Raw genomic sequence first — 27,453 nt, forward strand, 5'->3', positions numbered from 1 at the left:
TTGCTGGGCTATTATTTTCCTTCAGTTGATGCCACAAAAATCACTGCATGGTCTCAAAGTGCCAAGAGCTCAGTAAACCCAAGGTTAAGGGGAGACAGCTCCTCACAATACACTTTGGGGGAACTTTATCTTTTTTGCATAAGACTTTAAAGCCAACAGCCAGCTTGCTGGAATAATGACCATGTCTTTAAACGCCATCCATCCAGGCTACTGCTAAAACATTTATCGGAAAAGGGTTTTAAAGCCACTCTTTTGTTCTAGTGCTAAGAGGTCTTCTCTGTAATTTGTTTTTCTCAGCAGATATAATGAAAACGTTTTAAAAAGTGATTTTGGAATCAAATCTCTCCTTCCACGATTTGATCTGCAGCTAACAGAGAGCAAAGCATCTCAAGGAGTGTGCTTTCCAATAAGTAATACTTAATTAGACATGCAAGCGCATCAGTTAAATTTGGGCACTCAGCTGGACAACCACTTATGTCAAAGACATGACTGCCAATTTAAACAGATCCAGTACTCTCCCACTGCACCACTATTCCTGCTCTCTCAATTGATCAGCAAGCGCTAGGGGCCGTGAACCTGGTTATTCAATCCCACGCCATGCGAGCGCTGGGCTCCGGCTCCCAAATGCCTCTTAAACTTGCCAAGTACATCTGCTGCCTTTGCTTGGCTTTGCCTCCTCTTCTCCTCAGGCTCCAGCAGTGGGAGAGCAAACCTGGGAGGGAGAGGCAGACAGATCAGCGAACAGGTACCCTGCATTTAACTCCCATCTACCATCACCGGTGGTTATTTGCCTGCTTCTGCCAAAGGCATCCCCTTCCCCTTTCCTCCTCGCTCCCCCCACTCTCAGCCTCACTTTCCAAGCTGAAAGTGCTCCTGCAGTGGCCACAGCGAGAGTCAAAAAGACTATTTTCCACGCACGTCACCCTTATGCAGGAGCATATGCACACAGCTGAGCTAAATGCCACCTAAAAACCGATCCAAAACTCAAACCTATCTTGGTAGAGTAACCAAGTTGGCTATCACGCTCCAGGGCAGAGCACGTGTCTTCTGCAATGTGCCTGCCACTTTCCTGGATGCTCTAAAATAGTAAACAAGGGAAGCGAAGGTGGATGCTAGCGGGCTGCTTGGGGAGAAAGACTCCTGGGGAAGGAGATGGGAGGGCTCGAGAGAGGACATATGGTGCCTCTCTGATGAGAGTTACTGCTGTGGCATCTGTTGAGGTATCTTCTGCCACTGCCAATAGAGGAAAGCTTCATATGGCAGAGAGCTCTTTGCAACAAGTACTTCACCCTTCCACCTCCCTCTCTGCAAAAGCTTCTTTTTCACTTGCACTAAAACAGCAGAAAATAAACCAAGAAAAAAAAATAGAGCATGGAGGAAGGAAGAAGGGTTGCCCTTCTGTGAAATTGGCAAAAACACAGGTTTTCACTTTACAAGCAAAACCTTATCTCCAGCTTCTAGCCAGTCACTTCTTATGCATTACCACACACCCTTGCTTACAGCATGATACATGCGCATAGTGATTCAATACGAAGCACTTAATCTATTTTCTGTTCTCATATTGGGTTCGATTCTGTGAACGGTAGCACAACTTCACTGTTTAGAGAGTTTAATCCCACAAAGGTCTGGGCAGCAGCAGCAAAGTGGAGATTAAAGGTGTCCAGTCCCATACTGAACTGCTTGGCTGCATCTCCGATTATTTCAGCTGCAAAGTGATATGCCAGGCTGCATGGGCATTGCAATGACCTCTGTCTCACTGTGCTGCCAAGTCAACATCAAACACAAATGTTATTTACACAAGCCAGCTGTAATCCCTCTCCAGCTAAGTTATTTATCCCTAAGCCTAAACTACTTTATAATGTCACCACAACCTGTTAAATAATCGCCATCCCAGAAGTACACTTGTTATACTTGAAAGCCCATCTGGAGTGCTGCAAGCTGTCCTGCTCACCCACGTTCGGAGAAAATCAGTGTAGAACACAGGCAGAGAAGGACAACTAGGATGACCCAGACAAATGAGAACCTGACAAAAGGGTATAAGGATGGAATTTATCCGGCCTAACTTTTGGTATCTAAAAGTTAAGGTACTTTTACTGAGCTAGGCACCATTGGCTTCTTTGTAGTCTAAGAAAAAGTCCAGCACCTCCAGAACATCATCCATCACAGCTGGCTTCAATATTTGTCCTAGAGAGGGAAAAATCACCCTCAAAGAGCCTCTCTTTCTCTCTCCACTGACTATTAAGATGACCAAAACAAACGAACATGAGGGCAGAGCAAACTATCCTGGAGGAACCTGCAACGTGGAGGCATGGAAAGCATACACTGTCTCTAGGGAGGGAGAATCAGGCTAGACCAACGCTGGTGTAAGAACCAAGGGGACTAAGCTGGCCACAGTTAATCCATGGTTGGAAATGAAAAGCTGAAGTCTAAGATTCTGCAACAGGAGGAGAGAGGGGCAAAAAAAGATGCTATTTCCAAGGGGAAGGCTGGTAAGTTTGTGAAGGGTTTATGACAGGGTCTTGGTGATATCTGTTCTGTATTTATAAAGCACTCTAGGTTGAAACCGAGAAAACATACATGTGCCACAGAGGAGAAACACTCCCTCCTCACAGCTCCAAATATTACAGAGAGCGTTTCAGGACATGCTGTATTGCTGGCAGTGAAAGTGTGCAGCTTATTGACTTGAATTGCATCTCTACTAGGTGTGTGTCAGTTGGCTTATCTCAAGCTTTTGCATAAGTGGTCACATTAACACCCCAGCACCCAAATTTCCACAAGCCTACAGCATCTACCAGAGCCAAGAGACTCCAGGTCTACAGAGTTGGACAACCATTTTCCCCGTTAACATCGAAAGGTGGCTGATCTGAAACTGCTGGCTGCGAGACTACCAAAACATATTGAATAAAAACGTCTGCCAGCTATGCTGCCAAGCTATAGTGAGAATAAATTTGAATAATAAAAGCTGGAATAAGAAGATGCGTTAGAGAATGCATTGCTATAGTACTTTCCTAAGCTTCAATTTAAAGGCTCAGTTCTACAGCTAATGCAGCCGTAAGGGACATTAGCCTAATTTTTGTTGGGAGAACTTGTCAGCACTGCAGTATTTAAGACAGACGCTAAGGACTTGTTTTATCTCAAAGACAGATCACAAAGAAGGAAAATAATTGTGCCACACATGGTTCACAGAAGAATAAATCCACGTTCTCCCTGGGCCTAATCATGGAGTGCTTTTTTATAATAACATGTGCGCGAGCAGCCTCTGATCTTACCAGGTGTGCAGCACCCACGCTGCAGCTGAGACCAGATCCAAACGCACAGTGCTGTGCATGGGAACCTTGTATGATTTCAGGGCTATGTGAAGAAAACTCATGGTGGAAATGGAGAATTGGCTTTGCCTTCTCAGGGATTCAAGCAGGAGGTTGAAATCAAAATTGCCTGGCCTGATTTGTAGAGATACTCCATGGTGAGTCAGCAGAGAGTGAAGAAAAGAGAAGCTGTACCCTATGTTTTCAGAAAAACAGCTTGCATGATTCTGCTCCCCCCATATTCCCCTTAACTATTTTGGTATCGATCATGATGGAGTTGTTCAGTGATAAAAACTGCAAGTTCCTCAATGTATTCTAGCGCGCCACCCCTGGCACACACTCACTTTGGGTGAGCAAGGCTGCTCCCATCCCCTTTCTCCCTCCCACTTCCTCATCAGCTCACTGTCTTCAGCCAGAAGCTAAACCTTGGCCTTTGCTCTTCAGCATCCTGACAGCAAATGTGGCCCTGACAACAGATATCTTCCCCCCACGAGCCACCCTCAACATCCAGGCCTGAATGTGATCCTCCAGCTGTACAGCACCACTGAACAGGAGCCTTTTTAAAGAACTAAAATGCACAAAAGCTATATTCCCACAAACCCGTAGCTTGCCCGGGTACCTTAATACCACCATGGCTTCATGCTTTCCCTGTGCCAGCCTCAGATCTGTACATGCAAGTCTAAAATAATAATGTTGGTGCTGTGGCATAAATGCCAGCCTAAGACATGTAGCTTCCCCAAGTGCAAAGTTGAAAATCCCTTTTTATTTGCAGTTGTTATGCTGAAGCAACAGAAGTACGACCTTGCCCTGGCTCTGGAATAGAAAATCTGCCTGCAAAGGAAGCCCTACAGCAGTGCGATACTGGACTGCAGATTCAAAGGCAGGATGGTGGCTCGGCTCTGCTAAGAAATCTGTGCTCACACTAGAACTAAATCATTACAATGGCCAGCAATGTCCCTCGGGAAGGAAATCCTCTCAAAGATAAATCAATAACTCAGTGTAATTTTAGCACGCAGCCAGGAGAATTTACATTGCCAGTAAGGCTGACAGCTCCACCACGGAGACAGAGCTACAGCATCATCAAATGGCCATAAAGTGGTCCCCGGAGCTCAAGCTCAGGCTCTCCGTAATAATTGCAATGCCAGGAGCCTCAGGAGGAGGCCTGGCCTCCAGGGACCTGGGACTTGTAGGGATCCAGAACAAAACAGCAGCCGGCAGGGATGCGATGCGGCAGAACTGCCACGCGGTGAACCAACCTTGCCCTCCTTGCCCTGGAGCTGGCTGCACCTCCGCAGCCACGGGCCGAGTAGGCAAACACGCTCGAGTCTTACCCAGTAATAAGCACACAAAGACGAAGTGCGAGTTAAAACAGACATGGATCACCGGAATACAGGGGAAGCGCCACAGTCTTCCACCTCTCGCTGGGGCTACAGCAGTTCCCACCAGCCAAGCCATCAGCAAAATAAGGCAACAGTGATATGCTGCAGAACATACTATGATTAATGAGACTGCAATTTATGTAATTATATTAACGCAAAGTACACTTGGACCAATAAGCTCAAGGAAACTAATGACACCTTCCAGCTGTGGTTCAACATTGAGCAGTAACTCTAGCAAAAAAAATAAATAAATAAAATAAAGGTCCCTAATTATTCAGTAGTTCTCCTCACAGATTCTCAGGGTCAGCCTGGAGGAGAAGGTGGCCTGAATTATATTTTCGTTTTCAGAACATCAACAGAATTGTTAACTAAGTTCCAACAGCAAGGTCGAAGCCTGCCCATAGTTATGTATGCTGTCCCCCTCCCAACTGCTGGCTTGCACAAGCGCTGGTCCTGCTGTAACCAGGAAGAGCTCAGCCTGGGAGCGTCCTCCATTTGTATGTTTAAAATAGCAGTACTCTGTCATAGTCCTCTGAGAGACGTGGTACCAGCGTCTTTCTGACGTCCTTCTTCTCTGGCAGATAGGAATTTCCCAGAATACGTAAAGAACAATAACTAATTCCTTAGAAGCTAAAACTGGCCTCCATAAGGCAAAGAACGTTTTCTCTTAAGTGTCTAGGAACTGAGGCTTCCTGAAAATAAGCCTTACAAGCAAACACCTCAATCCACCTGGCAGCAATCTACTGTATCCCCAAGCCACGTACATCTTGTATATCGTTGTAACCAAACCAGCTTGCTTACATCCCACCCCAAGCGAGGCAACTGGGCTGACACCAGCGCTCAGCTTTTGAGGCTTCTCAGCCCAGGGGGACGTGGAGCCAGTGCTGCTAATACACGGAGACCTTGGGAAGAGGCTCCCAGCAAGCAGGTCAAACAGCAAACGTGTACACACCTGCCTCCATAGACCTGGAGCGGGGCAGTTCACACCACACTGCTTCTTAGGATCCCGAAGCATACGCACTCGGCACTCCTTACACAGCTAGCTTAGGTTGCTGCTTTTTCTCCCTTCATGTTTTTAGGGTCTCCAGCACAAGCTGCCACGTCTGTGCACGCATGCAGCCTTTTGTCCTGGTGTAAAATCCACTTGGAGTAACGGCTGCATTTTGGAGCCCCTGGGCTGTCGCACACATGGTGTGGCCAAACCGTGAAATCCTCCTGCCGCCAGCCCACACACGAATGTGGCACTGGTCCATGTTTGTGTCACTCCTCACACTCTTCCTCAGTCCCATCCTGTTCTCAGACGTGCCCATACTACATAAATGATGACACACTGAGTGCCTACATCTGCAAATCCAAATTTGCAGTAACTTCAGATGTGGCTTGTGTTTCCACACTATTTCATTGAGACTCCAGAATTTGCCCCTCCTTTTTCTAAAAGACCCTGGCATGCCAACATCTATCAGCAGAGCTGCTCAGTGTTGGGGTTCATAGCAGCGCTGATCCAAAGAGCTGGAGAGGCACTGCAAACACCCCAAGCAGAGCCTGGCCATCCCGTCATGTTCCTACGATGCAGAACTCCTACAGGAAGCTGCCTAAGAAGCCACAGCAGAACCATCTGTGATGACAACACAAGACAGGACACCCCACAAGCATAGCTCCGCATCCAATATAAAACCAAAATCAAACCCAACTAGAAAACCTGAAACGAACAGTCACATATCATCCCAGCTCTTAGGATGCTAACCTGCCAACAAACCACAGAACAGCTGTAGCCCCTGTTCTTATGGATGCTCAGCACAAGATGTTCAGTGCCTTAGGACTGCACTCGTGGGTTAGGAACAGGCAAAGCTCTCCAAGTAGCTTCCAGGCTCAGCAGCAGCAGCATCCTACAAGAGGGAACATGCAAAAAGTCAACCTAGTGATGATCAGGAAGACATATATAAAGTAATTTGTCACGCAGCAATTTGTGTGCACTCAAATGTTCTGCAATACAATTAGAAATCAATAGCAAGAAGCAGAAGCCCTCAACCACACAGTAAAATATAAAGAACACTTGTAACATTGATTTTAAAAGAGCCTAAGAGAAGACAGTTGCAGAGGAACCTGAGAAAGCAAAGCAAAATGCCTGAATTGGAGCATTTTTTTTTCCTTCTTAAAAAGACATTAATAATGGATTTTCAATGCAAGAAGAAAAACTGAAACCCACACCAAATTCTCCTGGTAATAACAGCTTTCTGCAAAGCCCAACTATTAATGTAACAAGGATGTCCATCAATCAAGCACAAAGAAAGTACTTTCTGAGCTAAAAAAAGGAGCAAGCAAACATCTGCTTTTTTGTAACTTAAATTTTGCCCTTAAATGCAAGGAATATGATAAATTATTGGAAGGCTGAGCTTGAGCCATTTTTCTTCCATCCTGGACAACTAAATGCTGAGCATAGGGGTACAGGTACACAAACATCTTGCCACAGTGATTTGTGCCTGGCAGGAAACGGGAGAAGCAAGCAGAGTTTTATTTGTAGACTGAGCAACGCTTGAAAAATCCCCGTGTCCTTCTCAGCACCCACACCACAGCGAGCTCCCAACAACAAACAAGCGGCAACGCACACAGCAAGGTGACGGCGGGCGGCAATCTGAACAAGTCTTTGAGCCAGGGGTTTTAGCAGCTACCTTTTACAATTAAGGAAGTTCTTGTAAACTCTTTTCCACCTTCAGCCATCCTAAACCTGTCTAAGACTCTGCTTACACGCTGAAGTGATACTAGGGTAGGATTAAAAGGAATAAAAGCTTGCTCCAAGATGACAGTTGTATCCCTCCTTGTTATAGCTCTCCTTTTTCAGTTTCCTCATGCTCCCTGCAGGCAGTTACAGCTATTAGGAGAATTTTTGTTGCCTGCATTTCGCAGTGCTCTCATCTCTGGGTCCATCCTCTCGGATGAGCGCTGCCTGACTGCAGTGTTAGGAGCAAACCTGAGAACTGCGGGATTTCCACCAAAAAACCCCAGCCAGCAAAGAAAGTAATCGGGGTGCCATTATGCCTCCAATACTTGCTCTTTCTTTAAGCAGACTAGGTGAAAACAGTGCTGGAGATAACGAAGAGAACTTACAGATTCAACCAGAAGAAGCTGCAGGCATCACTGCATCTAAGTCTTAATATATTCTGAAGAGTGACACTATAAAATGACATTATGGAAGTCTGTATTTACTGTCTCTCCATGCTTTCTGTATCCACAGTGCCGTGTTACATTTAATAACAGTTCTTCACCCCAGCTGCTGGTGTTGCAAATCCTGCTTGACACCTGACAAACTAACTGTTGGGGTTAACCCCCACCACAAATACGTACATCTTCGCCCAGTTTAAAGCTTTGGTAGCAGGCACAGGGATAAACGATTAAAACAATCCTGCTTAGGCAATGCACGGGAAGGAACAGACCCTCTTGTTTCTCGGGTGTGTTGGCTCCACAGGGCTAATTGCAATACAAGAGGAGAAATGTATTTTTGTCCCTACTCAGCAAGTTGAACTGCCACAGACAAGAAATAGAGCTGTTGGTAAGAAGCTACGTTTACACACAGACACTTTTCAGAACAGAATCACACTGTGAGAATGGCAGAAGCATCGCTATCGTGCCTGCCACAGTACCAGGAGCGCCGGCATCCGCAGACCAGCACAGGAGGATGCTGGCTTACACCACAGCCTCCACCCGACAGCACCTGCCGCACGATGGGGTGGCACAGCGTGCTCCGTGTAACGCTCTCCGTGCACATCAGGGGACAGAAATGGCGAGTTGTTGATGCCCACCTCCATATTCTGATCCTGTAGCAGCAGTAAACCCGGAGAAGAGCCACGTGCAGCTCTGAAGTTACCACAGATTTGTGCCAACTGGTGATCAAAATGAAAAACCCTCCGGCAGGGTACCTGGCACAGCCTACACCTTCCCCCTTTCAGAAGGGCTGAAAACCCTTCCCTTTCAGGGCTTGCCCCTAGTTCAGTTACCATTGCCACATACACTTCAACAACCCCATATTTGTCTTTTAGACCAACCGTTCTTGAAGTGTGGTCTTTAGCAAGTATCTTGTCTTGACTGTGTAGTCTTCCTCATAGTCATGCTCTATAAGAGGATCATCTTTGCAATCAGGCTAATAGGCTGTACACGGGCAGTGTCTTGGGTTGTGGCTGGATACTTTACAAATATAAAGATGCTACCATCCCAACCTTGTCCGCACCACCTGCACTGCAGAGCAGCCAGAAGAGGTCATTCAACTCAGTCATCTTCAGAAAAAACACAGATCAGTAAAGGCAGACAGATATCTAATTTTCTAGCTAGTATAGAAGAGCGGGACAGTGAAAAAAAACAATATAGGCGGTTCGACCTAATCTGAGGAACTTTATCAGAGTGGATGTAGAACACATACAATCCCTTCTTGCAGAGCAGTAGAATTAACACCTCTGACCAACACAGGTCGATTTGGAAGAGTCTTGGCTTTTCCTCCTCTTCTGCTGGCCAGCCAGACTTTGGCTTTCTCGACAGGTAGCAGAGGGTGAGGTACAAGCTCTCCCTCATCTGCAGCCTCACTCTGCTCCTCTTCCAGGACAAGTTCCTGCCACTTAAGGATGTACTTAAGGTTTGAAAAAGGGTGCCTGAAGAGATCAAAGTGGGTGAAAGTTGGCACAAGATGATAAAACAGGGCTCAGCAAGAGAGAAGTGAAAAGCCTCTTGCCTTATATTTCAGGAAAGGCTCTGGCCCCACAGGGCGGCTTCACTCCAGCCTTCTCCTGGCTCCAGCCCTGTTGTGCCCCACATCTCCCCAACAGCTGGTCTCAGGCATCAGATTTTGCTGCTTCTCTTTAGAGAGGTCTCTAGTGACTCTTCCCATGCTTATTTCATTCAGGTTTCAGCTGATGCTAGCAAGATGTTAGTCAGCATCACCACCAGAAGCTGGAGTTCTCTGTGGAGCTCAGCATGAGATCCTCTATCTTAGAAAAGGTACTGTCATATAGACTCACAGAACAGCTGCAGTTGGAAGGGACCTTTGGAGATCATGTAGTCCAGCCCCCTGCTCAAAGCAGGGGCAACTTGAGCAGGTAGCCCAGGACCAGTAGAATTTTGAATATCTCCAAGGATGGAGACTCCACAATCTCTCCAGGCAACTTGTTCCAGAGCTCAGGCACCCTCACAGTGAAAGTTTTTTCTGCTGTTTAAAGAAAATTTCTTGCATTTCAGTTTGTGCCCATTGCCTCTTGTCCTATCACAGGGCACTACTGAGAAGAGTCTGGCCCTGTACTCTTCACACCCTCCCATCCGGTATTCATACACATTGATAAGATCCCCTTGAACCTTCTCTTCTCCAGGCTGAACAAGCCCAGCTCTCAAGCTCTCCTCATATGAGAGATGCTCCAGGCCCTTAATCATCTTTGTGGCCCTTCACTGGGCCCACCCCAGTAACTCCATGTCTCTCTTGTTCTGGGGAGCCCAGCACTGGACCTAGCACTCCAGTTGAGTCTCACCAGGGCTGAGCAGAGGGGAAGGATCGCCTCCCTCTACCTGCTGGAGGTGCTCTTCCTAGTGCAGTCCAGCATGATGTTGGCCTTCTTTGCCACAAGGGTACATTGCTGGCTTATGGTCAACCCACTGTCTGCCAGGACCCCCAGGGCCTTCTTCTCTGCAAAGCTGCTCTCCAGTCAGCTGATCCCCAGCCTGTACAGGTGCATGCAGTTATTCCTCCCCAGGGGCAGGACTTTGCACCTCCCTTTATTGAACTTCAGGAGGTTCCTCTCTGCCCATTTCTCCAGCCTGTCAAGGTCCTTCTGAATGGCAGCGTAACCATCTGGTGTATCAACCACTCCTCCCCGTTTTTGTATCATGTAGTCTGTAAATATCAAGCCTTCATAATTTGCCACCTCATTAGAGCTCTAGTTAATCAAGATACAGAGAGGTCTAACCATTTCTGCATGTTATCAAGCACAGAACAGCGAGGTAACTAATTAGTAGTAACTTGGTTAGCAGGATAAATGGTATTATAATTAATGAAGATCAGGTGGGCTTTGTTCCAAATAAGCAAAGCAGCAAATTATATCAAAATATACATGCATCTTAAAATACAATCCTGAAGACAACTTAAAGGATAATTTAAAGGTGCTTTCAGAAACATCACCAGACACAAATGGAAAGGTTTCACTTGGGTCAAATGACAAATCCTAAAAATAAAACCTGGTCTGGGGTTAAAATGTAATTGTTGATTAGATCTATTTATTCACACCCTGCAGTGATGGTGGAGACATGCAGCTTAATGTTTTCTCTTTTACTTTGCAGGAACATAGGCACATTCCTCTTATTGCCATTGCTGCTTGCAAGGTCTTTACAACCCTGGGAGATCTCTAGCAGAAGAACAGAAGAAATATCAAGTGACAGACTGCATACATTAATTCGGTATTCAGATAACATCCTGTTGCAAGTGAATGACCCAAGCAAAACTTCTTGCAGTCTTAAGTAGTATGCAGAAAATCAGGAGAGAGAAACAAGAATATCTGAATTTAAGTAAGGTATTTTGAACGAGAAATGTTATCCTTAATTAGAACTTCCAACACTACCATGCTTAATCCTTCCAAAAACGTAAGCACATAATAAAAAATTAAACTTGAATATAGGTTTGGTAAGAGTTCTTGCAATAAATGGGAATTAGCTTCACAAAATGTCAAAACAGACCCAAAGAGACTACATTTCTTTTCCAAGCTTATACTGGTAGAGTAGAGCTGGAAAAACAGATATATATATATATATWTTTTTTTTTATCTCAGAAGCTTCCTTGAGGTGCTAAAGGAAGCTGTTTTAGAAAAGTGGAGACATTTGTTTCAGTGAGCATTTGAGTAAGAATAAATGCAAAACAAGCTTCTAGACCTCAAGAAACATCAAATAGTTGTTTTAATTTACATCACAGACAAATTCATTGTTGATTCTAAAACGAACGGAGGGCAGAGATCAGAGAAAATATCTCACTAAATCAGGACGGCATGATGGATATGCAGAGTTTTCCTCAGAGGAGCAAGGTGCTTTTTATCCAGAATGGAGGAAGTAGAGCAGGTGACTCTGAAAAGCTTTTGTGGAAAAAGAGGCTCTGTTGCTAGTTTGACCCTATAAATAGATTTATGGAAAAATTTTAAAAAATAGCTACAGCCACATCTGAACAGAAACACTAATTGCAGCCATGAATTGTGAAGGACCAGGATAAAGCATTCCTTGCAGAAGCTACTTGATTGCATGCTGACTGCCTGAGAAAAATCTAATTTTGTGCTCACCCATTTAACTAAAATCAGTTTCTTAGAAATTTTAATAAGCAGAGTCTTAGTGCACGTACTGCCCATGTGGGAGAGAACAGCAAGGAACAGTTAGAGCAAGACCACGGGGAAAACACTGCTTCCTAATTATGAAAAAGATACATCATGAAACTATGTTTCAGTGATATAAACGATCTAGACTGAACTCCAGAGAAAAGAGAGAGTTTAGCTCCAAGAGCTACGCGTTTTTGTGACAACTCTCAAACACACAACCAGGACCAAAACCACAAACTCTTGGACCATGCGGCCACAAATACGTCTTGGAAAAAAGGGTTCAGAAATGATCCTTCTGGCCCTAGGCTGCAGCTTACTAAAGTTGTTTGGGGGCTAAACAATCCTTCTGCTCTGAGAAATGTTTAATCAAGGCAGGCAATCTGGATGCAGAGTCCATGGTGCTAGAGAGAATAATTCGAAAAGGATTGGAAAGACAGTGCTTCCCCCCAGGGACAGGACGGACCACCTGCCTTAATCAGCGCCAACCTTGGTGAGCAAATTAGATAAAGTACAACAGAGCAGTCTGAAGACACAATTCCTGGATTGTATCAATAGGTCAGGGATTCATTTGTCCAATTATGTAATACAATTGAAAGTGGAAAAAACAGCTCTGCAGGAAGGCGTTCTCTCCATGGCTAACTGCCAACCTCTGCAGGAGAGCGCACAGCTAAACACAGCGCAGAAGCAAACACAGACCCATGTCACACAAGGGCCAGAGATCCATAGCACAGACCTTTACGTTCCCACACCAGGAAAACAATTGCTCTGGGATCCTTACATTGCCAAAGGAGAGAGAAGGACCTCCCCAAAAGGTGACCGAGAGGAGCTGAAACTCAATAGCAGAAAGGAGGCCCAACCTGCAGCTCAGACCTCAGCAGTTCATGAACATATATGGAATTGCATCTTCCTCCAGCAACACCCCCCTTCGTCCTCTGAGGCCATTCTCAGCAGGAAAGCAAGAACTGGAGCCTAATGAAAGCTCACCGAAGAGGATCGGCCCCAGAGTCCAATCCCAAAGCTCCTCTCACCAGTAGCAGTCTTTCCACCGACTGCAACAGGCGCTGGTAGATTCACTTGATCCCCAGCATCTGTGATCCCGCTCTGGTGGGAATTCAATACTTTCATGGACATGGAAGCAATATCCAGGATTTCGTAGGGATGGAGGTCCATCTGCAGCTAAGCAAGCATGCACTGGGATGCCTGGAAAGCTTTTCCCATGAAACAAGACCATGAGATTGAAGAGGGGAGGTGGTTGCTCTGATTATATTTGATCAAACCTTCAAAACTGCTTAAATTACTCTGGAACCCAATTTACACTTTTTAGAAACATTCTTCCATAATATCTGATTGAAATGTTGGAACCAAGATCCTGGAGTGACTTGTTTGTTCTGGTAGCAGGAGGGGAGATACTCAAACTGGAAATTCAAGATCACCAAGGTTGGATACACTCCCAAAATGAGCTGGGAAGGTGCAGAACCTCACATGCTCTCCTCCCATCATACAGGCAGGAGAGCACTCACCACCAGGACTAACATGCCAACCACAGGTCCTCATCTTTGCAGTATATCTCAAGCTAGTCAATCTGAACTCTGTAGTACAATCGCATGCGTTCCAGGAGGGAAAACATTTTTCTTCCAAAGCACCATTACAAGCTTGAAATAAGTGTGCAGATTGTTAGATAAAGGCAGAGATAAAAATAGGCCAGTTAAATACCTCTTCTTTAATGAGGTTCATCCTTCTAAACAGTCACGCAAAGGTTATTAACGTTATTACAGAAAATATTGTATGCTTGCACATAAAAACCATGACAAGACATTCCTAATCACCCAGCACACATTTAAGAATCTCTCAGCAGCTCACATGCTCACAGCATCCCTGGCTTGGAAGAAACAAGATAAAAGAGAGGTACGAGCAATCTCCCTTGGAAACAGTCGCTCTTCTAAGGGTTTTTTGTTGTTTTTTTTTTTTTCACTCCAAACAATGTAAATTTAACAATGTGAATGATATCTACTCCTTACATCTATTGCAATACAGCTAATATACTTATTCTCTTAGCTAAGATTAAACTTGCATTATAACAACACCAGTCAGAGCATCATTAAAGCTAATTTTGAAAATATTTTGAAAAACGCAGCCCAACTTCCTGAAGTCATACAAAAAAACCCCACTTCATTCTAAAACACCTCCATTATCTGGTTTATAAATGTTTCAGACTAACACATAACACACTGCAAGGGTAAGGGAATAATACAAGTAGCTAGCAGGAATCATATGGCCTGTCTTATGCAAAAATAGATCATTACCTACTTATTTCAGTTATGTCCAATGTCTGAAACCACTGCCATGTGTAACGAATGCTTATCTAGGCTAATGAGAAGTATAATGAGTTTTTGATTGTACACATATTATTATGGAAGACCCTGTGTAATCAACATTTTTAACGAAACCAGTAACATCATGTCCAGTAAGGGACAGTCAACAGTATTCCCCCCCCGTGACGCACTGAAAGCCCATCTCGGCTCCTCCCGGTTCCAGAACTGAACAATCCAAGAGGTAAATCCAGAGTTCTTCTGATTAAAAGCCGCTAATGCTTCCATTGCCAGCCGATACTGACAATCTTTGAAGCGCCAGAAAACAATGGAAGTTTTGCCCAAGTTTAAAAGAAAGAAAAGAGGACAAAACAACCAAAAGGAAGGGCCCCAGAATTTGGCTCGCAATTTACTTCACAAATGATAAACTTGACATGATCACTAGCACGGACACGTTGGCAAAAACGGCGGCTGCAAAACTTTGCAGCTCACAGGGAAGCAGATAAGAAACGCAGGCAAACAAACATGCTGAGCCATTACAGGTATCTGATGGAGCTGAACGTGATCCAGTTGAGCAGCAGTGTCCCTGCCTGTCCTGCACTACTGCGCTTACATAGACCCAGAGGAGCTTAGGCTGAGAATGGACCTAGCAACCAACCACTGGAATTCTGCTTAACCAGACTTTGCTAAAACATTATTAAATGTAATGACACAAAACGCTCAATTTCTGCCCACTTTCCAGGAGAGATCTAATACGCCAGGAGCTATACAGTTCTGAGGTCTCACATTATTAAAGTTTTAAAAATACATATAGCATTTACAACGCATGATGAAAAAACTAATCAAAACTGCACAACTACACTTGTCAAATTAGAGAAGCAGAGTGTCTTATATTGTGGGATCTTGGAATTTTTTTAAATATGTGTATTCAGTTTCTAGCCTCTACAGTTCAGTTATTTGCTATGGTTTCCCGTTTCTTGGTATGAGTCCAAGAGGTTCTGCTGGAGCTCTGGTCTCTTCTGGAAAAGGTCAGTATGGTGCGTAAGTTCCTGGGGTCCAGGGACATTGATGCCTGTTGTTTCAACTGTACGTGTCTGAGGCTGTGACACTCCCAGCATCGCCTCCATCAGTGGCCGCATTGGCACCTCATCGGGAGCCTGAAAGCTGCCCCCGGTTTGCGCGACACATAGCAGGCGACCAGCAGCCTCCGTACAGAGACATGTGCCGAACAGACGGGAAACCACTCTGATCACCATGCAAAACCGTGTGCCCTTGTCTGCATGTTAAAGGGACGGGTTGACAAGGACCAGGTGCGCATCCCTGTTGGGCGCCCTTTGACTTCCCAGCTCAGGGAACCTGCCAGCAAAGAAATCAAACCAAGCAAGCAAGCAGATAACTACGAATTAGGCTGCAGACAGAAAATATCATTGACTCCCTTCATCCGCACAGCAAGACCAGAGTGAAAGACACTTTTACCAACAACATTTCCATGTCCAAAAGCTGGAGTGCCTCAAACACTACCTATTTAAATAGAAGTTTACATACCTCCTATCAACCTGCTGTCTAAGTGTCTCTCAAGCCCTCGTATCAACACGAGATAGGAAAACACTGTTATCCCTCCTATGTGGATCAGGATTAAGGCATTGACAATCTATTTTATGATTCTGTGCTACAAGGCATCACATCAGAGCCAGAAGCATCGCACGGAGTTTCAGTCCTGACACTTTTGCCAGAAAAAGCTCCTCCTCTTTTAACGTGAGGAAGTATTAAGCATCAGCCCAAAAGAAGCTAGCATTAGGGAGAGGTAACAGGTTCTTTCTTTAAAAACCTGGAAAAGTAGCATTTCATCTAGTATAAATGAGGTTTTTAAAATTCCATTTGCTTTCACTGTCCATGCAAATCTGTGGTGATCTGATGAGATGGATACAACTTTATTTCCCGGATTGTGCACACTCAGCATTGCAAAAACAAACATACCCTTGTGGTTTAACAACGACCCTCTCCATCACTGGAGATATTCAAAAGCCATCTGGACAGGGTCCTGGGCAACTTGCTCTAGGTGACCCTGCTTGAGCAAGGAGCCAGAGTAGATGATCTCTAAAGGTCCCTTCCAACCTCAACTGTTCTGTGATTCTGTGAGGGAGATCATCCACCTTGTAAGATTAAGATGAGAAGACAAGGAAGGAAAATGAAGATCAGGAAGCTGTGAGAAGAGAGCATGAAGATGCGCAGTAATAAACAGGAGGAAAGACATGAGAGACATTTAAGAGATCAAGAGCTTCACATGATAGAGGTCAGATGAAGAAACAAGCAGAGAGCAAGCTACTAGTGGCCATAACCCCAACTCTCCTTCTCCAAGCATTGAACATTTGCAATTGCTCTCGAGACTGTCTGGGGCTTTCATATCTGCTGTAATCAGCCTGAAGCACTCCTTGTTGCTGACCATAACAGATAATGATAATTCTAGAGTCAAAATTTTTTCTCTCTGCAGAGAGGTAACAGGTTCTTTTTTAAAAAACCTAGAAAAGAAGCATTTCATCTAGCATAAATGAGGTTTTTAAAATTCCATTTGCCTTCGCTGTTCATGCAAATCTGTGGTGATCTGACAAAACTATTTCCTGGATTGCGCACGTCTAGCTTTGCAAAAACGAGCGTACCCTTGTGGTTTAACGATGTATTTCATGGACCTCTATTGCCAGGGCTGACATAAATATTTCAGAGACCTGCACACAACTGTTTTAGAGTTAGGTCTGGGTCACCAAGAAGCCACAGATTCAGCACATTCATTAATTCAGCCCAGCAATTAGAAAGAGGGGGCTAACCTCCAGACATCCTGGTGAGCGGCACAAGCAAGACACCCACCCACCAGCTGTAATAAAATCCCCACAGGCACACCACACCAGCCAGTCTTGTGTCCACCAAACTGGCTGTGAGACAGGCCCTGACACAGGTGGTCTTAGCCAAAAGGAGGCCTTTTGGGCCAGGAGGAGAATGACATGGAGAGTGGCAGTGGAGCTCCCGCCATTACCTTCTCCTCCACTTTCGAAACCTCTTCTTCACAGGTTAGAGCAGCACTGGCTCACTTGGCCACCTAGATCTCTTCAGAGATATACAGACTGACAACTGAACTGGACTGAGTTATTCCCTATCCTCAGTCTTGCTCTTTCTAGCAAAAATCACAGGAAGTCTTTCAAAATCAGCTTTGGAAATGATCTTCGCAATGTGAATGCATTCTTTCCAAACTGCTTCTGTATGTGTAAAACCTTGCCCATGGAGCAAATGAGACAACAGCAGACACGAGACAAGATGAACAGCTAAGATAGCTACCAACAGAGAAAGCAGACTGAGGACCCTTGGAAGTTGTGGCCAAGGATAGTTAAATGCTAAGCAACGTATCATCAGCTCCCTGCTCAACTTAAGATGGTTTCATCTTTACAGAAGTAGCAACAACAGCATGCTCCCATCAACTTCTCCCTTGCAGCATGAGCAACAGTGGCAGTCACGGCCTTCCGTTTTTTCTTTTTAACTGCAATATAATTAGGCACTTAGGAAAATGACTCTGAACAGCACAAAAGCTATAGAGTAACTGCAATTATCAGCATGGCACTCTGCAAGCCAGAAGTTTAACCACAGCTCAAAGTACAAGCCAAACTAGCTCCTGTAACACATGCTGTATCCGGCCAAACACTGAGACATGCTATTCCAACCCGTGAGAGAGATTCAGTGCTGCAAGATTTCAGTCACAAATAGAAGATTTTGCTCCATTTCTCTGGTCTGTAGGCAGCTGCTCTGTGCCAAAGGAAGCCTTTCTGTGCCCCCATGCTAGTTTGTCCCAGTTGGAAAGTATGCATAGTAGAGTGTAGATATTTTGTGCAGACAAGGCTTCTTTGGTCCATCTGGATTTGGAAACTGGACACGTTAGTTCCCAATTTTAAGCTGGCAGCTGAGAAACCTGTCAGCTAGTTTTCGCAGCTTAAGGAGCATAAAAGCGCTGTTGTCACGGAGGTGGACAGAGCCCGTCTGCAGAGGTGCTCTGGGCTCCCTGCAGTGCTGGTCACAGCTAATGAGGAAAACACGATTAACTAGCTTTTTTCTTTCCCAATTAAATACAGGCCTCTTCTGCTTCCTAGGAAGCAACAGGAGAATTATGCAGCTCTCTAGAAACTCCAGGGAGAGGAACAGTCAAAGAAGAAAGAGGTGGACTAAGAACGTCAACCTGTTAGTGAACATAGAAAGAGCAGAGATGACAAAGCAGCGAACCACTGAAACCAGCCCTAAAAGATCTCAACTCTGCTTCGCAAGGTCCCCGCGCTGGGGACTGCAACAGGCAGGGCAGGGAAGCAGCATTACACGCTCCTGCTACCCTTCTACTCTTCCCTAGGCACTCCTCCCACTTGCCATGGTCAGGGCAAGACACTGGACTAGATGGGCCTTTTGGATAAACCAGCATGGTCATTCTTAAACTCTTACATTAAGTTTCTGGGCTTTTATGATGTCTAATAATTTGCTTCTCTTTTTCTTTCTTTTTCTTGTTCTTCACAGCAACGTATCCCCAAAGGAGCAATTTCTGATCTGAATGTCAGACAGAAAATCTGCTGGTCAATAATGTGATTAGAGCTAGCCGATTTTCAGTCATCATGAGGAATGTCTCCTACCCTCTGGTAAAAGAAACAGAGGGAACCAAAGCGCCCAAGTGATGAAGAAAGATAATTCTCCTAGAACGAAGCATTAACATGCTCTGGGGTGTTATGTGGCAAGATAAGGCAGACTTGAGGTCATCTGAAAATGTGCAAGCAACGCTTTTATATTTTGACAGCCTTGGCAAATCCAAAGAAAACTGTGTCCATTTGAAACAGAAGACCAGAACATCCATGAGTGCAGTAATCTCAAGGTCAGACTCCGTCATCACAGCCATCCAAACAACCACAAAGAGCATGAGCATTTAAGTCCCCAACTCGGTGTTTCCCCAGCTCTTCAGTATCAACACCATCCAATGCCTCCACTCCTCTCTGCCATCCCAAAGACTAAGGACTGATTGATCTTTGATTGCATAACTGACAGGCAAAGACTGACATGAAAAGCAATAGGGTGTTCTTGTGTTGCGATAGCATCACCTCTACACACTATGAAAGGATTAACTTTAAGAAACAACAAAAACAAGACACCTCAGATATGTTTCTCCAGAGAGCTTTCAACTCACGAAAGTACTACCATATGGTAAAAGTGAATTTAGAATGGAAAAACAATTAGAGAAAGCACCACTTCAAAAAATTCTGCACCGGTGATGGAACATGGTTTTCTGACCATGGTGGGAGAAATGACCTGATAACGGGCATAAACATCCATTCGGAGAAAGATGCAGTCCTGCTCCTTAAAACACATGTAGCCTGCAAGTTCCTATACATGCCAACCAAAAACACAGAGAGAAAAATACTGCAGATGTCTTCATCATTTCCTCAGATGATACAAAAAAAAACAAAACAGGAAAAAAAAGAGAAAATGGGAAACTTTCCAAAGTGCACATATCCTCTACATCTAACCCAGCAGTGCCTGGTGCATTATTTAATGCTAACTGAGAAAAAAGAAATCCCTAACAAAGTGTTAAAGTATTGTGGAGTTTCACAGACCTTTCCACAGCCCCTGTCAGCCTCCTGGCTGGCTGGCAGAAAAGACAGCTGATCATCGGGCTTCCAGATTACATGCAGCAGCGCTCTTAGGGTACCTGTCTCTCTGCGTTTGCATCCAGCTGCCTTATGCAGCTTGAAGCGTGCACAAAGCACAAGGAAGAACTTGATCAAAATACAGCTCATATTTTAGGCAGTGGTGGAACAACTGTACAAAGCAGCATTACCGTATACAACGGCAATTGAATTTTTTGGAAGGATTTGACAGACTACGGGCTGATAATACTGCTGCAGTCTCAGTGGAAATCTGGTTTGATGCAATTAGTGGCAATGAACTGAAAAACAGCAGAATAAAAACTGGAAATACATATATAAAATATGAGCAACTGTGGAACTGATGCAAGCCTAGAAGTCCTGTGTGGAGCTCAGAAAAGAAATAAGACAAATTGTAGGGTGAGGGAAACATAATTCTGAATTCCCGTCTACTATTTAAAATTGAGGAGCCAGCTTCTGAATCAAGACATTCGCTTCCCCAGCAGAGACTGGCACAGTTTGTTACACAGATGCAACGGAAAACAGTGTAAAGGCATCCCAGGGAGCCAGGCAGTAGGAGGTAAACCTCTGCACATTTTTGGAAGATCTGCAACTCTGCTTGCAGTTTACTGTTGCCTGAATGTGTTGACCGTAGACCAGTCAGCTCAGCCAGAACTTTGCTCTGAGAAAAGCTGCAAGCAGGTAAAAGAGCATCAGAGTACAAGATGCAAAGCAATTAGATTAGTTACGCTGCCAACATGTATTTCTCCATTAAACGATGGAAACGCACGGCCCTCACATAGCCAGCACGAGAGGAACGCCAGCTGACAGCCAAACAGGCTGCTTTGCTCTCCCAGCAGGACGCACCGTAGACTCCCTCCCCAGCCCAGACCCGTATTAGCACAGGGGCAAAAACATCAAGGCCAGGGGTCATAGTGAAGGGATGGTGGAGGCTGCAGGTTCCCCCATCTTGCTTTGGGTAATAACAGGCTAAAAATGTGGGTCATGCAGCCCATGCTCATGGTTTGGCTTCAGAGACACCTGCAGGAGAGGAAAAATGGGCCAGCGGGGAGAGGCCGGGGAAGACCCCCCTTTCTCAGATTTTCTAACCAAATCCCCCACACACCTGAAATCCGTACTGACTAGACTACGAGGCAAGCCACCATTTAAGCCTTTTACAAGAGGAATTTGAAATCCTTTCCTTACAGCATGCTGCTAATGCTGACAAGCTCGCCACTTCCACAAGCCCTTTACTGCATGTGCCTAATGTGGAATTGCTGCAAAAATGAAGCAGAACAAAATGCCCAAGCAACAAAGTTACTTCTAAACAAAAAAGGCAATGACATTTATAATAACTGCAAGTATATATATACATATTTTTTGCTTCAGTAAAGGTGGTGGGGATCTGACAGTCTGGATACTGAGTAGGGACACAACACAACTTCTATACATAATGGTACAAAAGTGGAATATAAATATATACTGCAGCTTTGTGAAGGTTAGGAGCTTTTGCAAGACATTTACGTTATAGAAAGATTTACATTTGGGAAAGTCATTCTACTATATCTGGCTGAAATTTCATGACAAACGGATCCCACAATTATTCTTCAGATAATAATAGTGAGCACTGACAGAGTTCTTTTAAATTCAGAGCACTTTATAAAAATTATTTACTACTTAGTTCACCCTTCTGAAGTGGGAAGGTATTATACCTTCACATGCACGTGGTCACCAGAGCACAAACGGATTAAATACCTTGTCCAAGACCACAGAGGCAGGCTTACTGATCCTCCCAGCTACTGAAATGTGTGTGCATCCGTGTCTATGTTTAAATGGGCTTATCCTCTTCAGAGCCCTTCCTAGAGCATGGAGTTTAGCAGCAAAGCCAACTCGTTCAGTTGGTGTCATCTCATCATGCATGTCCCAGGTCAAACCCTGGGTAACAACTGCACTGCAGAATCAGGGAGAGACCACCCTGAGCGTGGGGGAGAAGAGAGCACCCAGCTTTCTTCCAAAGACTGCAGGAGGAGCTAGAGCCAGTTTCCCCCGGAAGTGCTTCTTTCCGAAACCTGCTCTAGAGCTTGGAAGCAGACTAAACATACAGTGCATAGTGAAAACGCTCTTCTCTTGGGCTGTTTGAGACATCTGTGCCCATAAGTGCCAAGAGGCTATTCCAAAAAACATGCAAGATAATTAACAAAAGTTCAGCCATTCTAATCAAACACATTAACCCCCCCCAAAGGCAATAGACTTTTTGTGGGATGTAGAGCTTTAGGTTTGAAAAATAAAAACTGGACTTCATACAGCTAGGGATTAGAAAGTCCATTGGTAAAAGACTGTGTAGTGTTAACATTGACAATTCTGGATCAGATTGCCACTAAGCGTCCCACCAACTGACACTGAAGACCTGAGATACTGCACGCCAACAAACGTTACAAAATCTGTCTCTCGACAAGTGCACAAAAAGAGAAAGGTCTTCTGAGCTAGTGACAGAGACACATTATCACCTACAATTTGACTGGCAGTCCTGCTCCAGTGAACTGAAAGCACTTTAGCAACCATTCCTGTTGCCACCTGGTTTGGTGATGGTCTCATTTCCCTGTATTGGGTTACTGCTCTGTACTTCTTTATCTGAACACCAACAAAAGCATACACTGTCATGGGAACAAACAGGTATTTTTAGTTTCTGCAAGGCTTCTGTCAGCGGTGTCAGATGTGGTTTCAGAGGGACACTATAATTAGTCAGCAGCAGGTTACCTGGATGGAGAGTTTGCCATTGATGTGTTGGGTAAAACACTTCTAAGTCTTCAGGATCAGCTTCATCTTCTGTTACTGGCTCTTTCCCGCTGTCATCTTTTATGTCGCTCTCTTCTATTTTCGTAAGGGCAAACTCCTTTTGGATAGAAGAGATTCAGCTCATTAGCAATTGCATCTGAGTAATTTAATGCCGGCTGAGAATACAAAATTTTTCCCTCGCCAGCAGATTTTTTTTTTGACATCCGAGATTCTTTCCACATGGTTAAATTTAGATTTAAAGTATATTAAAGGTTAAACATGCATAACTAGCATGACATTTGTGCTGAACAAAGCAGTGCAGCTTATTTCCTATTCCAGTGGAGGCTGCAGGCTTTAAACAAGCTTTCGCAGAGCCTCACCTATATTACACTTAGAGCCAGTAGCCCTATTATTAGGCTTGTGTAACATTGTAAGACCCTGTTTTCCCTTGCCTAAAAGTATGTCAAAATTTAAACTTTTTTAGCTGAAATTTTCCACACTAGTCTCTTCTGCCTCGAGCGGTTTTTTTCTTAAGTGTACTTATTTTAGGGCTTGGAGTAAATTTAAGCTAAAATAGTTCAGCTATTTCCAAAATAGGACACAGGGAAAACACATTGTTTTGCCCACATTATAAAAATCTTCGCATCCTTTTCTTTACGCGTTCTGGCGCCTCGAAGTCTTTTAAAACAATGAGGCAGCGCTCTAATCGCCACCCACGCTATAATCGCTGCGTGCGAATACCAGAGAGGCAGCAGCAGAACGGATAAAACTAACGGTGTGACATTAAACAAAGGAAAAACAAGGATGAGATGCAGGAAAAAATTCCTTGCTCCTAGTGAAACCTCTTTGCTCACTAAAAAGTCTCCCTGGGGAGCTGATGGGAGTCGCTTAAAACCACAATGGACAAAACTATTGGGAGTGTGTAAAAAGTAACAATCTCGTATTGGGAGAAGACCATTAGTTGGGTGGGAACCAGAAGGTCTTTCCTATTTTGGCTTTCACAGAAACAGATAAGCTGGTCCAGGCTAACAGCCCAGATAGTTCAGGTCCTGCTGTAGGTAACATTATCAGCTTCCGATAGTGCCAAGAAAGCAACCRCTGAACCATTTCAAATAACCAGCCAAGAGGGAAAGACTATTCCTAACTTTTGGCAATTTTAGTAAGAGCTATAGCTCAGAACACAAAGTCTTTCAATAGTAATCTTTAGAATATTTTCAAAGGCCAAAAAAAGAAGTCAATTAAGAGGTTAACTGAAAGTTTTAGGCCATGTTCTGCCTTCGCTTCTTCCAACAACTTCACTGGAAAAAAATGCATGCGTATTTACCGGCAGAATCTGGCTGCTTTGCATTTTAATATCTCTTAGCCAGTCGAGGAGAGTGTTTTTGAGCAAGCGAAATGTCAGCCTGGGCAAAACATGCACGATTAGGAACAATATGATAACGCATTAAGATGCTTGACAAAGCTATAGAATGTTTTTATTTTATATGTTAATAGGAAACAAAATTTCCAAAATACATTAAAAAAAAGGAAGGAAGAAGCAGCTTAACTCCTATTTTCGCTTAGTACATTAGAGGCTTGAAATTGTTAAAATTACAACAAATGGTTAAAGCTCAGTAATGCTCATAAACACAAAAAGGCAGGTTCTACTGATGAAAATCAATGTTAACATTTCCTGAGCCAAGACTCAACAGGACTAAAATAAATGAGTCAGAGCAGTTATTACTTAGTTATTACTTATTTGCGCCGTTATATTATTATCCAAGAGGGACTTAACGATACAGTCCATTGTAAATTTACCCACACGCCTCCGAGTAATATATCTGTTGAAACACATAACGGAGACGGCTGGTGTTTACAGCCGCCGTTCGAGAGAAGCGCTGTGGTCTGTGTTCTGTAAGGGGTAAAAGGATGCGACTTGCTTCATTTAAATGTTGTTTCCGCTGCTTGGCCCACAGTCGCTTTGCAATACCCCATTTCCATTAGCAGACTCAATACCATTGCCCATTTTCACCACTACGGAATTGCTAATGATACACAAACTCTTCTTCGTTTATGCAGAAAGCCACAAACCGCATCGTTAAGCAGAACCCTTTCTTGGTTTTGTTTTCATAATTAAAACAGTAGAAAGAAAGATGGATTTTTTTTTTTTTAAAGCAAAACAACAAAAATTTCCTTAAAGGCAAAAAGACTCCCTGGCTTATTATTCTGAAATCAACTGCAATAAACTGAACAGCCTCAACAGAGATGGTCCGAGACCATCTGCAGTCCGTTTCCAGTAGGGGAAGGATTTGGCTGCCACAAAGCCTGAAAGGCCGGTGTATGCGGAGGGCAAGAGAAGGTGGGGATCTGAGAGCTACCTACCTACCGAACTCCTCCCTTGCCTCTTTCCCAACTATGCTGTGATGCTGCCTGCCAGTTTGGGCACACGTCACTGGGTGCCTGTCCCAGCCCTTGTTTTCAAGCTTCTTCCTGCAACTGAGATGATCGCGCCCAATTTCCAGCCCCGCTTCGCCCCCAAAGACAGATTATAACATCACTGCATGAATCCAGGGGGGTCCTAGGCGCTGGCCTACAGTGCTCATACCTGAGCAAATAAAAGGGACCAAATAAAGTAAGTAGCACAGCCCAGGGTTGTACAAACAGGACAGCAAGCAGCAATGCAAAGGCAGGAGGGTCCTGGGACACGGGGGGCCAGTAACCCCCTAAGCCAGCATTGCTGTGGAAGCCCCTGTTATAAGCCATGGCATAAATTAAACAAAACTGCACTGCTACAGAGAGTCTTTTTTTCCCTCCCCCCCCCCCAGGTCCTTGAGGAAGCTTTTAAGAAATGCTAATGTAGCGGGGCCTGGCACCTGGCGCTCAGAAGGAAATTCCAGTTTTGCACGCCTGCACAAGTGCAGAGGGCAGGCAGCGCCCACTCGCTTCAACGGCGGCTTGAAAAAAATCGCACTGCAAGTAGCAAAACGCAGGCACGTGGGATTCGAGGGCCCAAGAGGGTGCTTTCTGGAGCCTGGGTCTACGTGACTCGCTCGTGGTGACTCAACGGAGGCACAGCAAGAAGCATAATCGAGGCCATCTCTTTCCCTCCTCTTGCCACTAGACCACATAATTAGTTTTGCCTCTTGCCACGGGGGAGCACGCTACTACTCAAAATAGAAAAGGTGACACCTAACGAACAAGAGCGCTGGCTGGGTTACACTGTTCCTTCTGCAAACCCTTTGGATGCAATATTTTCCAGATTTCCTGGGATTAGGCAAATAGTCTTAAGAAACAAGCCCTTCTGAAATGTTGTTCTTGAGAACCCACTCTTGAAGAGTGCAGAGGTGATTTATCACTTGGTATAATGGCATTACAGAAGGATTAGGCAAGGTTGTCACCCCCCCAGAGAGAGGTGACAGGTTTAAGTGGCTGAAGGGCCCTGGAGGGGTGAGGATCACTGCTGGAGCAGCCCAAACTTACGGGAACTCTGTCACTTAAGCTTGACCAGGAAAACACTGCAGAGACCACCAAAACCAGCAGGTTGACTTTAGCAGCCGTGGAGAGGAGAGCAGAGCAGTGAGACATTGCCATCAGCCTGAAAGGCAAAGGAAAACAAAACCAACAACGTTTTAGTACAAGTTTTCCCAGTTTTCTGCATCCTTTATGCTACATTTTTCAACACAGCACAAGTTTAGGGGTACAATACAGCAGGACACAGAATATCTGTGTGTTAGTTCACTGGTTTCATCAGAAGGGCATCAGATATTAAGGGGTGCAGATTATACTGCTAATGTTGACAACGGAAAGTAGCTTCATCATGCAGGCGCTTAAATCTCTCCTGGAAAATATGTAGAGATCTGCAAATCTTGTTTAAAATCACTGTGTTAGTGGCATGGATGACAACTACAGGAAAAAATTAAATTCAGTTCCAGTCCTGCTAAGGCTTTTATGCATGTACTTCATTTTAAGCACAGAAGTAACTGAGTTGATTCAAATTAAACAAAATCATCTGCCTTCACAGGATCAGGGCTTTATCTAAATCCATATGTATGTTTTGCTTGAGAAAAACAACATTTGCAGAGTTGAGCAGGATTTATGCAGTAGTTTCCGCAGCAAAAGGCTTTCCCCTCCCGCGCAGACCGCCGCTTCCCCAGACCTGCGCGTTCAGGAGCCAGCGCTGCCYGAGGTTGCATCAGACCACGAAGCTGTCCTCTCGCGTCCGACCAGCGACACGCCGAAGGGCGGAGGAAGAAAGGAAGGTCCAGCTTTTGTGGCTGCCAGGCACCTTTTTATGGAACTGGAGGTTTAATTATCCTCGTTGCTACATGTACAGCTACACTCGCACACATACGCCCCCCCCTCACCGCCTCGCAACGTGAGACGCTAAATCACTCTCCAGCATTCAGCTCACTTATTCCCACACTCGGGTAGTGAACTGAACAGCCTGCCAGCACACCGAGTGGAGAAGTATTTCCTTTGATTGGCTCTAAATTTACACGCTGCTAAATTAAACTCAATGAAGTCTTTTGAAAGAAGATGGGACTGATTAGTTCCGTTCAAACACTCCTTCATTACTCATCCCTCCATCAAGTCTGCTCCAACTCCTATCCAGGCTTTAAAGATTTTCCTCCCATATACGCAGAGTCCTAAATATCTGTCTGTCTCCAGCGTGCATCAGGATGGTGCATCACACCTCAGATTTCTTCCTTCCTTGAAGCAACCAC

General features: G+C 44.7%; 1 protein-coding gene across 6 annotated transcripts in view; it reads right to left on the bottom strand.

Annotated features, from left to right (window-relative positions):
- Positions 1 to 27,453, bottom strand: part of SIL1 (SIL1 nucleotide exchange factor) — a 113,244-nt gene that overhangs the window by 56,176 nt on the left and 29,615 nt on the right. For 4 of the 6 annotated variants that reach the window (XM_026070653.1, XM_026070652.1, XM_026070651.1 and 1 more), the window contains 2 exons: positions 26,210 to 26,324; positions 22,733 to 22,868 (listed from right to left, as the gene is read on the bottom strand). In XM_026070653.1, coding sequence (XP_025926438.1) covers positions 22,733 to 22,868; positions 26,210 to 26,320 — 247 coding nt within the window. In that variant the 5' untranslated portion in view covers positions 26,321 to 26,324. Of the gene's footprint in view, positions 1 to 641; positions 713 to 22,732; positions 22,869 to 26,209; positions 26,325 to 26,885; positions 27,012 to 27,453 lie in introns of those variants that run through there. The other 2 variants (XM_026070654.1, XM_026070655.1) reach the window with 2 other exon arrangements.

Source organism: Apteryx rowi, unplaced genomic scaffold (assembly GCF_003343035.1).
Source record: "Apteryx rowi isolate R43461 unplaced genomic scaffold, aptRow1 scaffold_316, whole genome shotgun sequence".
NCBI lineage: Eukaryota > Metazoa > Chordata > Aves > Apterygiformes > Apterygidae > Apteryx > Apteryx rowi.